The 16,912-nt window shown below is 38.0% G+C and overlaps 1 protein-coding gene across 1 annotated transcript; it reads right to left on the reverse strand.

Annotated features, from left to right (window-relative positions):
* Nucleotides 1–14,057: 14,057 nt before the first annotated feature.
* Nucleotides 14,058–16,497, reverse strand: LOC307146269 (SCAN domain-containing protein 3-like; the record flags this gene model as incomplete). The annotated part of the gene is made up of 2 exons (XM_079850167.1): nt 14,058–14,924; nt 15,505–16,497. The coding sequence occupies 2 exons, from the start codon at nt 16,495–16,497 to the stop codon at nt 14,058–14,060; spliced, it is 1,860 nt and encodes a 619-aa protein (XP_079706293.1).
* Nucleotides 16,498–16,912: the final 415 nt, after the last annotated feature.

A 16,912-nucleotide genomic window follows, 5' to 3' on the forward strand; every position in this document is an offset into this window, starting at 1 on the left:
ACAGATTTTTCATACTTAGTATGTATAAGTATATTTTTTGTGGAAAGCCAGTGCAGGCCTGAGCGGCGGTCATATTTTGTACCGCCATGCGGTACATCTAGTTAAATAGGGGAACTATCAAGAACAAATCAAACGCAGGTCTACATAATAACTGATGAATTAAACAAAACAGAAAATAATGAAAATAAAACAAAAAGACAGATGCTCAAAATAGGACCCTCTGTCCATCAGTGAGTTTCATTTGAAAACAAACAATTCACTACAATGTGCTCTACAACAGCAGCAATATTGCCTTCTGTGATGGAGATCAAGTGTTGCTTCTCCATCCCTCAAAACTGTGTCCTTATTTTTCTTTAGATCATACATATTGTAATTGTTCATGTGGGGTTTCACTGTTCTATTTCCTGTTGTTAGAGGAGTGGTTTGGGGTTGGAATTGTTGCATTATTCCAAATAAATAGATTGAGATTCACAAACGAATGTAAAGAGATTCACAAAAAAATATCAAATTCACAAATAAATAGATTAAGATCCACAAATAAATGTAAAGAGTTTCACAATTTATAAAACTCACAAATAAATAAAATGAGATTTGCAAATATATATATATATATATATATATATATATATATATATATATATATATATATATATATATATATATATATATATATATAACTGAATCTGTTTCATTTTGAAGATATTTGCACCCTTGAAATGGAGCTGTAATCTATGGGCGCTTCATTCAAATTGAACTGTTTGTGTGGTTAAAACACCCTGTTTCCAAAAGATTGTTGGAGTTTAAGGCTTCTTTCATATTTCTATCAAGATAAACTCAGGATTACACACAAATTATGATCATCACAGATCCCGAGCATCAGAACACCCTCTCTACACCGGACTCAAGGGGCGTGACACAACGCAAATAGCCCCATTATCTTCCCTGCTGCCGTAGCAGTTTCAAATAATGTAAAACTAACATGTTTGCAATGTTAACAAATGTTGCCCATGATGTCTATTATCTTCCTTACTGACTAGTGCTGGCTACATGAAAATTCATAACAATTAGCTATAGGACATAAATATTATAATACCAGACATCAGCCCAAATGACCATCAATGAAGATGTAATTATGAGCAACAGCTTGTACTGGGGTTTTGAGTGGATAATGCAATGCTGAAAAATACATCTTTGCATTTATTTTGGATGCTGTAAGTAACTTTTACAGTAAAAAAATGTAGTCTGATTCATATGAAATATTATTTGTGTGATCAAGTGTTTTAACGGATAAATAAATGCAAATCGCTTGTCTGCTGGGCATTTCACTTTTAAATGCATGATATATCTTGGAAGGCAACATGTTTAAAAAGAACACACCTATATATTCTCTACAGACAAAGGGAATCGTAGTACAGGTATTTAATGTTTAAAATACCATTTAACATATTTAATGCTCTATAGATCATTAGATCCATGGAGCTTAGATTTACAACTTTTCTAAATAAGTGGGAAAAGTTGTTGGCTGTTGTGACAGTAATTTCACCTATATTACACAAACTCACGTATTTATCACAAGGTTGAATCCAGTTATTCATTAGTCGGCAACTTATTGATGCTTTTCTGTTCTATCATGAATAACGTGACGCTTCCATAATGTGTTGTTCTCATAACAGAGATTTAAGCGGCATTTTCAAAGGCTCATAAAAATGTGTCTTGGCTTGATACACAGTCTAATGGTATAACGAAATCCATAACTCTAATGAAATCCAAATTTGAAACATATTTTACTGAAGCAATTGTATGGGCCTTTGCCTTACACTTCCTATTTGAGCCAATGCAGATGAATGAGCAAAGTTTTTTGAGGGCAAGACCAGCCTGATTGTAAAGCCTAACGTGATTGGTTGTAGCGAGAGCGTGCTACGATTGGTAAGCTCAATGTGGCCGTTATCTGATTGGCTTGAGTAAACGGTGGTTGGAGTCCACTTATTTGTGGATTTGTCTGCACCTCGACGCTAGAAGTGTTTCAAATTCCACAAATGCGTGCAGCGATTTACAAATGCACAGAAAGCGGTTCACAAATAAATGCCAGGCAGAGTTGTGTTTGTGGCATAAAAAACATGTAAATATATTTTTTTTAGTGGTGGGCCGTTATCGGCGTTAACGCGCTGCGATTATCTTATCGCGCGATAAAAAAAATATCGCCGTTAATCTATTCTCCAAATTGGGTTGGGAGCAGAGCCGTTGCATAGGCTGTGCGAACTGTGCAACCGCACAGGGCCTCGCGCCACTAGGGGGCCTCGCAATCCTACTTTTTTGTTTTTGTTTTCTTGAAAAAAATAAATGTTTTTTGTTTTTTTGTCCCCACCACTTTTTAAAACATCTCGCGGCACGAATGTAACAATTCTACAAATAAATAAAACATCTCCAGTTAACTGGCAGAGCATTCATATCGTTCGTTTTTTAAATAAGAGACGATCTAGCGCTGAAATGTTGTTTTTTAAATCAAGTGATCAAAGTGCTCGTTGCCGCTGCGATCAGTGGCGCGGATACAGTGTTTTCTCGTGTCTTCACTCGACGCACGCTTCAATCCGTTGCGGTTACTCACAAAACATAATGCACACAAATGTGTCCCCGCTTGATATACAACCACTGATGAACATAATCGGTTTTGATGAGAAAAAAAACATTCGAGAAAAAAAACTATACGAATTCAGTTTAGAACCTAAAACCTCTGAAACGCTTGGCGAAAGTTCTACCACTGGACCATTAAGATACGTTGTTTAATTAGGCGGATCTATGTATTCACACGAAAATTATCGAGCTGACTTGATGTAAAGCCACTCCTTGCACAGTTGATTTTTTTCCCTCTGAAATAAATATCAAAAAGTCATAGGTGAGACCATGTGCATGATTATGCTGTATTATTCTACTACTTGATAAAAACCTATTGCAGCGAGATTATGCGCGCAATAGAACTAGAATAGCTACGTCCACCGTTATTCATGCGCAATTGAGCATCCACATCAAAGAGCAGGGCCTCGCATTTCAAGTTCGCACAGGGCCTCGCACCCCACCTGCGACGGCACTGGTTGGGAGCGTTGGGAGCTGGCTCAAGCTACACAAGCTATGATGACGCAATCTACCCGCGGCCGCGAGGAACACCCGGCTGCAACGCATCATATTCGTCGTCATCTTAAGTAAACACGGCTGAAAGTGAAAGCTGGTGTAAAAGATCCGTGCAACATCCATTATTTGGACTTGGTTTGTATTTAAGCCGTCCGACGTAGACTGTGTGGTGTAACAGTTCGGTAAGTTAACACACGACTAATCCGTTCTACCACCTCAAATTCAAAACGAAACATGATATCACTGAATACCAGCGCGCGCGTATTATTCCCAATATATCTTAGTGAGTGGTGTAGCACATAATCTCTTTTTATTAAAAGCGCCCGATTTTAAGAATCGTTGTTGTGTTTCTTTTTAACTGAAAAGACATCAGTTAGACAATATTCTAATTTTAAATTTGGGGTTTCATAAGCTCCAAGCCATAATAAACATTAGACCTACTTAAGTCTCTGCAGCTAGTGTACTTAAATTTGATTTATCTGCAAAATGATGTTGTATACTTACAGTTTTGCACAATATATGTTCTCAAAACTACATACACCCTTTAAAAAAAAAAAAAAAAAAAAAAAAAACATTTAGCAGTTGTTTAGCAGGGTCTGTGTAACCTGTTCTGAAATGGTTTTATTATAATATCGTTATCGCAAGAGGCTGCAATGTATATCACAATATGGATTTTAGGCCATATCGCCCATCCCTAATTGATAGCCTATAGTAGTTGATAATAACATAGGCCTACCTAATGTTGCCTACGGACGGTAACAGTACAGTAGTAACCTTTTAAAGTCTATGAGTGGAACAGCTTTCTCAAGCAGTTTGTGATGCATTGTGGAAACAGGAGATGAGCCCCTGGTCTAATGCGCCACCTGGCTTGAGAAACCCGTTCTCAAAGACTTACTTTTATAGTCATTATTTGGGTAGCACACATACTCTGAATGCCTTCGGCAGAATTCAAATGAGCCATTTTAATCTAGATTAATCTAGATTAATCTAGATTAAAAAAATTAATCTATGCCCACCTCTAATTTTTTTATTTGCAAATCTCATTTTATTTATTTGTGAGTTTCATAATTTTTTCTGAAACTCTTTAAATTTATTTGTGGATCTTAATCTATTTATATGTGAATTTGATACATTTTTGTGAATCTCTTTACATTTGTTTGTGAATCTCAATCTATTTATTTGGAATAATGCAACAATTCTAACCCCATAGAGTGGGCCTAACCTCTAGGGATGTGCACACCCTGTGAGCTGGGAAATGCTCGATTTAACTAATTTAGGGAATATCACTTGTGCAAATGACAATATTTGTGTGTTGTATTTATTGATTGTTTTTACAAATTCGTGTCTTGACTATCATTTAGGGAACTTGCTGAAATGTATAGAGTCAAGGGTTCGTTTTACAGAAAATAGTATGTTCCAATTAACTAAAGGCGGGAAAAGGTTGTATTTAAGGTTGTTCAGAAGTGAGGCGGGGATGGAGCTTAATGCAAAGGTTGTTAATGCTGCTTGAGCATGAGAAACTACGGTCTCCAACAGTTAGTGAGAGAAGATGGTGCTAGTTTTAGTACCTCAACAGTTCTAGTTTTTGGATTGTTTTTGTAACCTTTGTTTAATTTTTTGATCTTATCCATTGTTTTTATGGACCTTTTGATCTTCCTTGCCTTATGCAGTCTTCGTTTGGGGTGTATACTCAGGGTCTTGGGGTCTTCCAAGACCCCAGGCAACAAAATGTAATTTTACTCTTTTTATTAATGTTTTTACTCCACATTTGTGCAGATTTTGGAGGATTTATGATACCTTTTAAATTTATATGAATAAATAAATAAATCTTTTTTTAAATGGGTTTTATACAGAAAATTTATGTAAAATTCACTTTATAAAATACCCATATTTCTTACTTTCGTTCATGGGGATAAATCTAAATATTATGAAATAATTTTTTGTCAAAGTTTAGCATTTTTTTGTACTGAAAAAAATAAGTTTTTCAATAATGTTACATTATTATTAGAATCAAACCTGGGGAACAAAGGGAAAGTTAGAGTCTTTACAGTTTATCATTTATTTCAATCTGCTTTTCATATAATTGTACAAATTTAATCTACACTTCAGTTACTAACTGTAACAGAACACAAAATAACAGAAATGAACAGTTATATCACATATTGAGAACAAATACACAACATGAACATCAAAATGCAATGAACTGAACAGCAATAACAAATGCACAAATAAATCAATAACTTTTCTCTCTCTCTCGCTCTTTTGATATATAAAAAAATGACTTTTTTTTCACACTAACATAAAAACATGATATTCCTTTTTTTCCCCCCTGTAGATCTAGAAAGTGTTGACAACTGTCATTTGCAGTTGTCATCATGCCATTTGGATAAAAGTAATTTGGGGTCAAAAAGACCGGGTAAGGGTTAAAGTATTACATTATTTTCCTTGTGACAGCTCGGGTCTCTATCACACCTACTGTACTGTACCAAGGACAGTGTTGTGCAAGTTACTTCCAAACTGTAATACATTATAGATTACTTGTTACTTATTATAGTCTACTTTTGAGTAACTTTCACCAAAATAACTACAGAAGTCTAAAATGAAAAATGTACTACAGAGCATTTTACATCCAGTAGAAGGCGATATGATGTAGTATAATGACTGTGGGCTATCCAGGCTACTAACAATATAGCATAGAATTGACAGAGTGAAGGCTCAAGACAATGCAAGAAAGGATGACAGACAGAATCACAAACGATCCAAGTCTGTTAAAAGTATGGTAGAGGTAAAGTGCTTATCTGGCAATATCTGGGAATAGCTTGGGTCTATTCATATTAGACACAACAGAACTGTATGTAAACTCTAATGCCATGACAAGATGCACATTTGTTCTTTTCTTATTGTTGCCATTCTTTTACTCTCTTTGAATTTAAGAGGTTCACAACACAAAACAAAGTGTGCATGATGAACATAGCTTATGCTTTCTCAGGAAGTATAAAGTGCAATTGGAGGTTGCGCATAAGTAATGCACATACGTCCATCTCGCGAATGTACAGTCTTCTTCTGCCATCTTCACCCATTAGCCACTGTTCCACTGGCCAGCACGAGCACAGAGGCCGAAATCATGCCTCGCGGCACTCCTGTAAAACACGCTCTAAACACGCCTTCACTGGACTATGTCACACAATATTAAGGTACACCAGCAAGAGGGAGATGAATGAAATAAATACAAATATATACAAATATATCAGAAGCTATCATTTAGTCTTTATTTACAAACTTGGACACCACACGCGGCTATTGACTGACCACGAACAGGTAATAACTTACTTGCATTTTTCATTCGTTAATGTCTCGCGGTCTTGCTGGTTTTTTTTCTTTTCTTGTTTCTTTTTTTTTTTGGAACAATGAATTTTTGGGCTAAAAGTGTGTTGTAATGCAAGCGTTACTGAACATGTACAGAGTAAAATATTACTGAAAATTGATTAGTAATGCCTTACACTACTGCGTTACAGCAAAAAGTAATGCGTTACTGTATTGCATTACTTTTGTAACGCGTTACTCCCAACACTGGTCACTGCTAATCTCTATTAACAATTTTCACAGTCTGAGAAGTCTCTTTTACAGTTGTCAGGTATGAAGAAAAAGGTTAGAGAAGTGCCTGTTTGTACCACAAACAGAAAAGAAAATTTGCATCTTAGCCATTAACTATGTTCTGGGCGAGGTGAGCAATCTTTTAAATATATGGATATTAAAGAAGCTGTTCATGGCCAACATGCTGCTATTATTATTGAACTTATATCTGTGATGGGCAAATATAAAATTAAGCAATAAGCCCTGCGAAGCCGTGTTTTACAGTGGATTTAGAACAGCTATAAAACGGTTTCTCCATAAAAATATTCATTTTAATATTTATTTTATTCATAAAATAAACACTAGCAACAAAAAATATAATGTTATAACACATTTGTTCCTCCGCCAAGCAATGTAGTTCCAAAGTGGTTGCTAAGCAACACACGCACATGCAGCAACAAAGAATCTCAAACGGCAGTTGCGCAGTAATACTAATGTAATGCTGTCAGAGGTGTGTGTCTGTTGAGTAATTTACAACGGCTTCGAACACGGCTCAACCAATCAGAATCAAGGAATGGAACTATCCGTTTTATAATACAAAATATAAATGATTAAGCAACCAAATGCCCAGAAAATTTGACATTGTGCTATCTGCCCTTTGGGAAAGAGTGTGACTCATTCTGTTATGAAGGAGTTTTGATTTATTCCACTGTATGTGACATTCCCTGAGGGCAAGATAATGAACCATGTAAATCCTTTAAAGACTCCTGAACATCCTCCTTTTTTTTTAACACTCACAGAAACAGTCATTATCAAAAACGTTCAAAATGTAATATAGCCAAATGCACACAATAGAAGTCTTGCCCAAAAAACGTTGATGTCTTCCTCTGCTTCCTAAAATGTCTTTCAGGATTTTAAGGGACTTTACAAGTCATCGGCTCTATCAATAACACTGTACTGTATATGTGGATTGCTGTAATTACCACTGAAACCACATCTTCACATTGGCAAGATTTCAGATTGTTCTGGAACATCAGGCTAAATCTTGTTTTGTTTGTTCAATTGATGTCCTCAGCCACCCAGAGTGATGTGAATGTTTTAAAATGTATTAGGTTGTTTAAAATGGAAGCCAAACACCCGCTTAACTGGAAGACCCCTCTTCAGACTAAATTTGAGAGCAAAATGATTCAATTAAACTCTGGCATAAACACAGCGCCTCTGATAATGCAGACGGCAAATATACTGCACTGTTTAAGCAGATGAAAAGTCAATGCAGTCTATGTTGGTTGAAAGCATCAGCCTTATCAGCTCCCTTAGCACCAGTTTGCACTTCAGCTTGTATCAACTCTCAACAATACTGAAGCCCGAACAATGACATATGAAGCTCTGCTGAAAAATTGCTATAATATGAAGCTTGAATGTTCAGAGCTGCATCTGTTTTACCAATTCTGAGCTCTTGGGGAATAGACATCAAGAGGAGGAAAAACAGGACAGGCATCAGGACGAGGTTGCAGGGGAAGTAAAACATCTCTTCCTTTCTGTCTCTTTCTTTGCTCCTCACTGCATGAGCCATAAACTGTCCACCCAGACCTCAAAGATCTCTGCCAGAGTAGTGTAAGGGCAGATGGCCTTTGTTTGAGTCTTGGTGGCGTCATGGAAAAGCATTGCTTGAGTTCTAGCAAGACCAGGGATGATCAGAGAGTAGTTCTTCACACCAACACTAGAGAATCAGCCTAGTGATCCTGGACTTTGCAAGCTAATTGACAACAGACTGATTATGAATGTAATACTTCTAAATGCATCTAAATTGGCTTGTCCAAATATGATGTTTTGTGTTGACAAGAAGTATACATTTTTTTTTCAGGCCAAGTCAAATCAGAAGTCAGACCAATACGTTTGGAGCACAAGCTTAAAGACATTTAGAAGCACACCAGTTGTTGATTTAATATTATATTTTGAATAATATCATAATTCCTCTAGTTCGGATAAACCTCTGTGCATCATCAGTTCTTTATCCAGTCCAGGCCTTTAGCAGCTCTCTGTCTTTTGTCAGTCAACTCAGTTTTTGGCCATGGAAATAAAATTGTGGTGCATGCACTAACATGGCCTTTGTAATCATTAGAAATTGAACATTTTGAATAAAATGTATATTTCTGTTGTTATTTTATTAGTTTAGCACATTCATAGAATTCACTTCTCAATTTGTATCTTAGAATTTGGAGTTTGAAGTTTAATGCTAAATGTAAAATTCAATTATAACTATTGAAACACTCAGGACTTACATATATATCATGTTTGCCTTTGAATTACATTGGAATGACCCAGTTGTAATATCATTCACCGCTTTTACCAGGAAATCCTGGCATTCCTATAACTGTACTTGGCTTATTAAGTTTATAACACTACTGTGGCTCTCAGAATTCTAGTTCTGTTTTCTTGTACACATATCACAGTGCCAAATATTGATTATTTCTTCCTTCAATCTAAAGCAATAATTTTTTCCCCCATCTAGAAACTCTTCAGTTTCTTCACTTACTGTGACATTTTCCAATTTTCCAGAATGAGATCACTGTCTGATTCACATTTACAGGACTTGATGTCAAACAGTGGAACATCCAATATGATTATGCTTGTGCGTAGTGTCAAAAAACTTGGAAGGAAAGTTTTTTTTTTTTTTTCATATTAAAATGTACTGTAAAAAATAACCACATGTCCACAGTGGTGAAGCAACTAGAGCATAATATCCATTATTGTGTTTGTAAGAAAAATGAAAAGGCACACTGAATGATTCAGTCATACTGCCCCCAAATTACAGAGATTTGGGTATTTCAAAATACCATTTGATAACTTGCCTAGCTATTTTAAATAGTTAGCTACACTGTGAGAGGGAGGATTGGTTAAACCAAATGAAATTATTATCACTGTATTTGTGAAAAATGTATTTAATATGCACAGCATGGATTTGGAGTCCACCACATTTGGACCAGCTATAAGTATAAAGCTACATGCCAAAATATCTTAAGATGCCACACACTAACATAATGAGTGTTCTGGAATTCCTAACCTAAAGGAAAGAAGTACAGTTGCCACACCATTGACATCACAACCATAACCATTTACGTTCTTGTGGTGCAAAGCATGATACATGCTCAGACCTTTCCATGTGCACATTCTGTTGGGTTTCCATCAGCAGACTTTCCTTAATTGTTCTGCTCTCTATGTGGGAGATCAGCAAAGAAAAGCTACAGTGCCAACTCTTAAACTCCTGAGTCACTCTATCCTGAAATTAGGCAGCCACACATCATGCTGGAGAGTCAGCAATGGAAGTCTACTGTGAGTTTTATATTTCCCTACAAATTATGGCTATTCAAAACCACAGCAGTCTGTTTCTACTTAATATTAGTATTCCGTTGTCTCTGAAGAAAGGAGAGAAAATTGTGTGTTGTTACATGACCTCAGTAAGCATTTTCACCCAGACTTTATGGAACACATGAACTTTAACAGTAATTGCTTTGAGTGGTTCCACACTGAGACTCTCTCTGTCTGAGCTTTACTCTTACGCTGTCAGAGACATTCAGTCTTTTGTTCATTAAGTTTCACTATTACAGACTTTTAGTTTGATGTTCTTAATTTCCCGTGTTCTTTCTTCATGTTTCCCTCTCTCATTTGTTACTATGGTAATTCATTTAATCATCGCACTTGCTAGTCGTTTTAGTTCATTATCTTTACAGTCCCTCATTTCTCTTCCTGAGTTGTCGGATATTACTTGTGTTTGGAGTTTTTACAAGAAAACACTTTACTTTTGTTACGTTACCTGCAGATTACCATCTTCTGTGGACCTGATTCTCTGAGATCGTGACATGCGCTCACTGGGTTTTGTAGGATTGGGATAAAATCAGTACCATCTACAGGTACGTTACAGTATGTCAACATGTATTCTACTCATTCATATCATACCCCAATACTCATCAACCTTTTATATGCCTTTTATAAGACTTTTACCTGCAGTCATTTCAATAGCTGTTGTTTGCACCAGTCTCAAATTCTCTGAGGCTGATTTAAAATGATAGTTGCAAAGTTACTTACAGTCAGTAGAATGTCTATTAGGGAGCATCAAAATAAAGAGTTAGCAGATATTAAGCAGACAGTCTACTTAATAATACTCAATGACTGCTATAGTTGACACATAGTTGCAAATGTTGCAGATGAGCCACAGCTGCATCGACATGTCTTTTGTCTTCAGACCATACTGTGATGTGTGTGAGCTTCTCAAGCTCTCAAAAACTCTCTGTTTCCTCTGATAGGAGTTAGTTTTTGCCAGCCAGTGCGCAGAAAAATCTCTCTCTTTTACCTCTACACTGTCCGACAAGTGAAAACAAAACAAAAAAAAACACACCAATGCTGTTTTGTTTGTATGGGGAAAGAGCATGCTGGCCTTGCGTTTGAGCATGATGATTGCGAGCACTGTGTAATGTTCACAGTTAAAGTGCTTTGCATTCGCTTAGCTTATTTCAAAGGGGTAGCACCCGCAATGCGATTGTGGAGCTCACGTGTCGATCTGGCTAAGGAGCGAGAGACATGTGCGTCCCTATCGCTCTCTCTCTCTCCAGATCGCGATGTCCTTTAGCCTGACTACCGAAGCGTGCCTCGGGGCTTCTTCGGGCAGAGGACACACTGAATCTCGTGAGTTCGCCGCCTCCAAGTGTTCGTCCCGTGATGATTGAAGGAGAACTGCTCGGGGCGATCGTTCGTACAGTGGCCAGATTACACTGATCACAGCAAAAAGAGTCCCATAAAACACTCAAAGTTTATTATTGATAATATTCTCCGTTCGCTTTCAATATGGAAAAGAGTGGCAATTCTTGTATTCTGTGGAATAAAGAACATATTGTAGATGACATGAGGGTCAGTAATTGGTAGCAAAACTTTATTCTTGTGTTAATACTGCACACATGGGCAGAAAAGCTCCATGTGGTTATTGCAGAGGGGAGCCCCAGCTTAGCAATGATGCTAATAAAAACTAAAGCATTTGTGGTGTGTCTCATAACATTGTAGGAAGCTAAAGGCATAAAAAACAACTAATTGTGTGAACTAAAACTGTTCACTGCTCACACCTATCTTAATGATGACAGGATATATGACTTTTAAATTATGCATAAATGCATTTTGTGAGAGTACTTTGCTTTCATTGATTTGTTTCATTTTTAGTTAATAAATGAAGTATGTAAAAGGGAAAGTTCCTAGTACCATTTTATAACCTTAATATATTTTTTAAACCCCAAATATTCCCCATCCACTTTTCGCATTCCACGAATGATGGATCGTTAGCATTTCTTTTTTATCATGCTCCAAGGTCAGTTGTGTTACGCACCAAAAATGGTTTCATTCCCCTGTTTTATTGGCTTGTTAAGATTTTTGCACTGAGATTTTAAAAGCCATTGACAGTCGGTTGTCCAAGATGTTTAACAACATGGGTTTTACAGCAGTGAAAATCCAAACACAAAGCTGTACGTTTGACCTCTTTTGACGTGCAAAAAATGAGCACTGTAATAGTTAACCAGTCACTAGACCTAAAGCAGCTTTGTGGTTAAAGCATCAGCCAACCACAGAACCGCGAACTAGACTCTTTTCCCTTTCATGCATTCTTATCGGCTGAATGTTACGCGTCACTTTCCAATATTGTGGCATCACCGTGTGTGTTTCTCAATCCTTCAGAGGTATGAGTCATTGATTCAGTGCATCATTTAAATGGCATTTTAATGGGTCTTGTTAGACAGGAAAGATACATAGACAGGGGTTAAACAGGGTTTTTGAGGTCAAATAAAAACAAACAAAATAAACCCGTTGAAAACTTTTTTAAATAGTAGTACTTTTATATAAATACAGTGAGGAAAATAAGTATTTGAACACCCTGCTATTTTGCAAGTTCTCCCACTTGGAAATCATGGAGGGGTCTGAAATTGTCATCGTAGGTGCATGACCACTGTGAGAGACATAATCAAAAAAAAAAAAATAAATAAATCCAGAAATCACAATATATGATTTTTTAACTATTTATTTGTATGATACAGTTGCAAATAAGTATTTGAACACCTGTCTATCAGCTAGAATTCTGACCCTCAAAGACCTGTTAGTCTGCCTTTAAAATGTCCACCTCCACTCCATTTATTATCCTAAATTAGATGCACCTGTTTGAGGTTGTTAGCTGCATAAAGACACCTGTCCACCCCATACAATCAGTAAGAATCCAACTACTAACATGGCCAAGACCAAAGAGCTGTCCAAAGACACTAGAGACAAAATTGTACACCTCCACAAGGCTGGAAAGGGCTACGGGGAAATTGCTAAGCAGCTTGGTGAAAAAAGGTCCACTGTTGGAGCAATCCTTAGAAAATGGAAGAAGCTAAACATGACTGTCAATCTCCCTCGGACTGGGGCTCCATGCAAGATCTCACCTCGTGGGGTCTCAATGATCCTAAGAAAGGTGAGAAATCAGCCCAGAACTACACGGGAGGAGCTGGTCAATGACCTGAAAAGAGCTGGGACCACCGTTTCCAAAGTTACTGTTGGTAATACACTAAGACGTCATGGTTTGAAATCATGCATGGCACGGAAGGTTCCCCTGCTTAAACCAGCACATGTCAAGGCCCGTCTTAAGTTTGCCAATGACCATTTGGATGATCCAGAGGAGTCATGGGAGAAAGTCATGTGGTCAGATGAGACCAAAATAGAACTTTTTGGTCATAATTCTCTAAACGTGTTTGGAGGAAGAAGAATGATGAGTACCATCCCAAGAACACCATCCCTACTGTGAAGCATGGGGGTGGTAGCATCATACTTTGGGGGTGTTTTTCTGCACATGGGACAGGGCGACTGCACTGTATTAAGGAGAGGATGACCGGGGCCATGTATTGCGAGATTTTGGGGAACAACCTCCTTCCCTCAGTTAGAGCATTGAAGATGGGTCGAGGCTGGGTCTTCCAACATGACAATGACCCGAAGCACACAGCCAGGATAACCAAGGAGTGGCTCTGTAAGAAGCATATCAAGGTTCTGGCGTGGCCTAGCCAGTCTCCAGACCTAAACCCAATAGAGCAGGGGTTCTCAAAGTCTACATTCAAAGGTCCAAATCTGAATTTTCATCAATGACAAAGGTCCGGAACTATTGGTAATTACAAAACTTGTTTTTAATAAACATGTATAACAAATCAACATTCATTTTATGAAAAAATAAGGTGCCTTTTGCATTCAAAATACATGAATAACAAGTGCAAAAGTGGCAAAACAATTCATTTAATTGTCTGGATTTTTCTTAACAAAACACCACAAAAGTAACATGGTGCAAAATACAGAGCAGTCTAATGTGAGAAATGGCACTGTCTGTCTCCCATCAGCTGCCGAAACCGTGGCACAAAAGGTGTGGTTGCTAGACGGAGACACTGGCCTAAATGTTCATTAGTCAAGCTGCTGCGGTTTGAGTTCTTTACAGCATTCATTGCTGAGAATGCAGACTCACACCGATAGGTTGACCCAAACATGGTAAGAACACAGATGGCTACTTTCTGTAGATTGGGGAAATGTTCAGCTGTGACCATTTTAGTCCAAAAGGTAACAGTGTCACAGTCCACTTCCTGCAAAGCCACATTTTCCTGCAAGTCAATGAGTTCAGTCTGCAGAGATGCCATGCTTGCCCACGGGAAGATGCTCTTGATTTCTTTTGAAAACTCCTCAACATTCTTGACTAGGAATGGAGATGGAATGCAGAGCAGCACTTGTCTGCCTACATTGAAGCCCTCGAATCGCATCCTGAAATTTTCAGCGAGCTTCTCCAAAAAGGAAAGATGGTGATGATGGTGATTGCCATTAGTCTGCTGGAGAAGAGTTGGAAAGTGGATATGTGGCCCTGTGATGTCACTCTTAAAGATCTCCAGCCGCCTTTCAAAGGAGCGTACTGCTGCCATTAGATCACACACTGTGTTGCCTTGGCCCTGGAGCTTCAGATTTAGTTCATTTAGATGAGATGTTATGTCCACTAAAAAGGCCACAACCTCCATAGTGTCATTATCCCTCAGAAAATCCAAGTAATGGCTGGCTTTGACATTCTTCTGCTGGGACAAAAACATCTCCAAATCTTTCCTGATGGCCCAAAACCTTTCCAAGACTCTTCCCTTACTCAGCCACCTAACATTGTTATGGAGGAGTAAGTCGTCATAAGCAGCATTTACCTGATAAGAGAAAGAAAAAGAAAATACAAATAAATAAATACATCTTTTTTTTTTTTGTGTGTTGCATAAATATTCATAAAGTGAACACAAACACCTTTGTAAATGCTGTAAATGTAATTGGTTTAAAGTCTGTTGTAAGTAGATTTTGATGACAACCTTTAATAGTTCCAAATGCATATAATTACATTTTCTCCTACATTTTATTTACAATTAAAAATAATTAAATAAATAAAAAACATTTGTGAAATAAGGGTTGACTTATCATCAGTCAGTGGGGAGATTTTCAGCATTTCCTGCATTAATTATGCCTTAGTTACACATTGATTAAAATTGTTAAAGATGTAAATGCTTTTGCTGTGAAGCAATATTTTTATATTTGGCCAGTCTCTCTCTCTCTCTCTCTCTCTCTCTCTCTCTCTCTCTCTCTCTCTCTCTCTCTCTCTCTCTCTCTGTGTGTGAGTGTGTGTGTGAGTGATTGAGTGAGTGATTGAGTGAGTGAGTGAGTGACACTTAATAAACCCCCATTGACCCACACACACAAAAACACAGTAGAAGTATATAAAGTCAAAAAAATTCTCACCTCAGTCAGGAATGCCCGCAGAAGACGGTGCTGAAGGGCAGAGGATGCTCTCAGGTAGTTCACAAGCTTCATAATAGTTTCCATGACGTCTGAATATTCTTTTCCAAGGCTAGCACACAGCACAGACTGGTGTATTATACAGTGGTACGTCAGCAGGTCGGAGTGCTGCTCTTTCAGACGTTGAACAGCTCCCTTCTCCTTCCCTATCATGGCTGGAGCACCATCAGTAGTGATGGACACAATATGCTTGACATCAATTCCCCGTTCATTAAGCATCTGCATGATAGCTTCATAGATGTCCTCTCCTCTAGTGTGACAGAGTGGAGTAAGCCCCAGTATGTCTTCACAGAATGTCCCCTTTGCCTTGCTGAAATATCTGACAAACACACATAGCTGGGCTTGGTCTGTGCTATCTGTTGACTCATCCACCGCAAGTGAAAGGCAGGGTGCATCTTTGATATCATCAGTTAACTGATTTACTAAGTCATGGGCAAGTACCTCTGTCCTCCTGGTTGAAGTGTCATTGGACAATGGAATTTTCTTTAATTTTTCTGACATCTCCTGTCTCTCCTTTCCCTCAAACAAAGCATCTGCTATCTCCACTAAACACTCCTTAACTATCTCTGCATCAGTGAATGGCTTCTTGTTTTTGCCTAGTACCCAGGCCACTCGGAAAGATGCTTCTGTAGCTCTCTCTTGCTGTGTCACAGCTCTCACAAGTAACTTATTTGTTGATTCATATGAAGACTTTAGCTGTCGTAGTTTTGCTGTCCGTAGCTCTGTATTTTGTGGATATTGCCGCTCAAAATGACCGTGTTTTGTTTCATAATGCCGTTTGACATTTCCACTCTTCACAACTCCAACTGTCTCATTACAAATCAAACAGAATGGCTTCGTGCTGGATTGGGGCAAAATGAACGCATACCTCTCTGTCCAATCATCTTTAAAAACTCTATTTTCTTGGTCAACTTTTCTTTTCTTGGACAATGACATCCTCCACACCTATTCAAACGCTTACTGCGGTGAAGTGTTCCGTCGCGCGGCTGCGGCTCGCGCCCGATTACGTCAAAAGTATACACTCACTGGATGTCATGGCAACTGAATCACGGAGGAAAACTTGAAATATCTCGCCTTCGCTTTAATTTCGGGCCATCCCCAAAAAGACATAAAACACTAAACAAATGATTTTGACATGCATTTATCAAAGTAGGAAATCCAGACTTTTAATCACACAATTAAGGCGGGTCCGGATTGAATTCCCTCCGGGTCCGGATCCGGACCGGAGTCCGGACTTTGAGAAGTGCTGCAATAGAGAATCTTTGGAGGGAGCTCAAACTCCGTGTTTCTCAGCGACAGCTCTTCTCAGGACTGATCTAGAGAAGATCTGTGTGGAGGAGTGGGCCAAAAT

Source organism: Squalius cephalus, assembly GCF_949319135.1.
Source record: "Squalius cephalus genome assembly, chromosome: 18".
NCBI lineage: Eukaryota > Metazoa > Chordata > Actinopteri > Cypriniformes > Leuciscidae > Squalius > Squalius cephalus.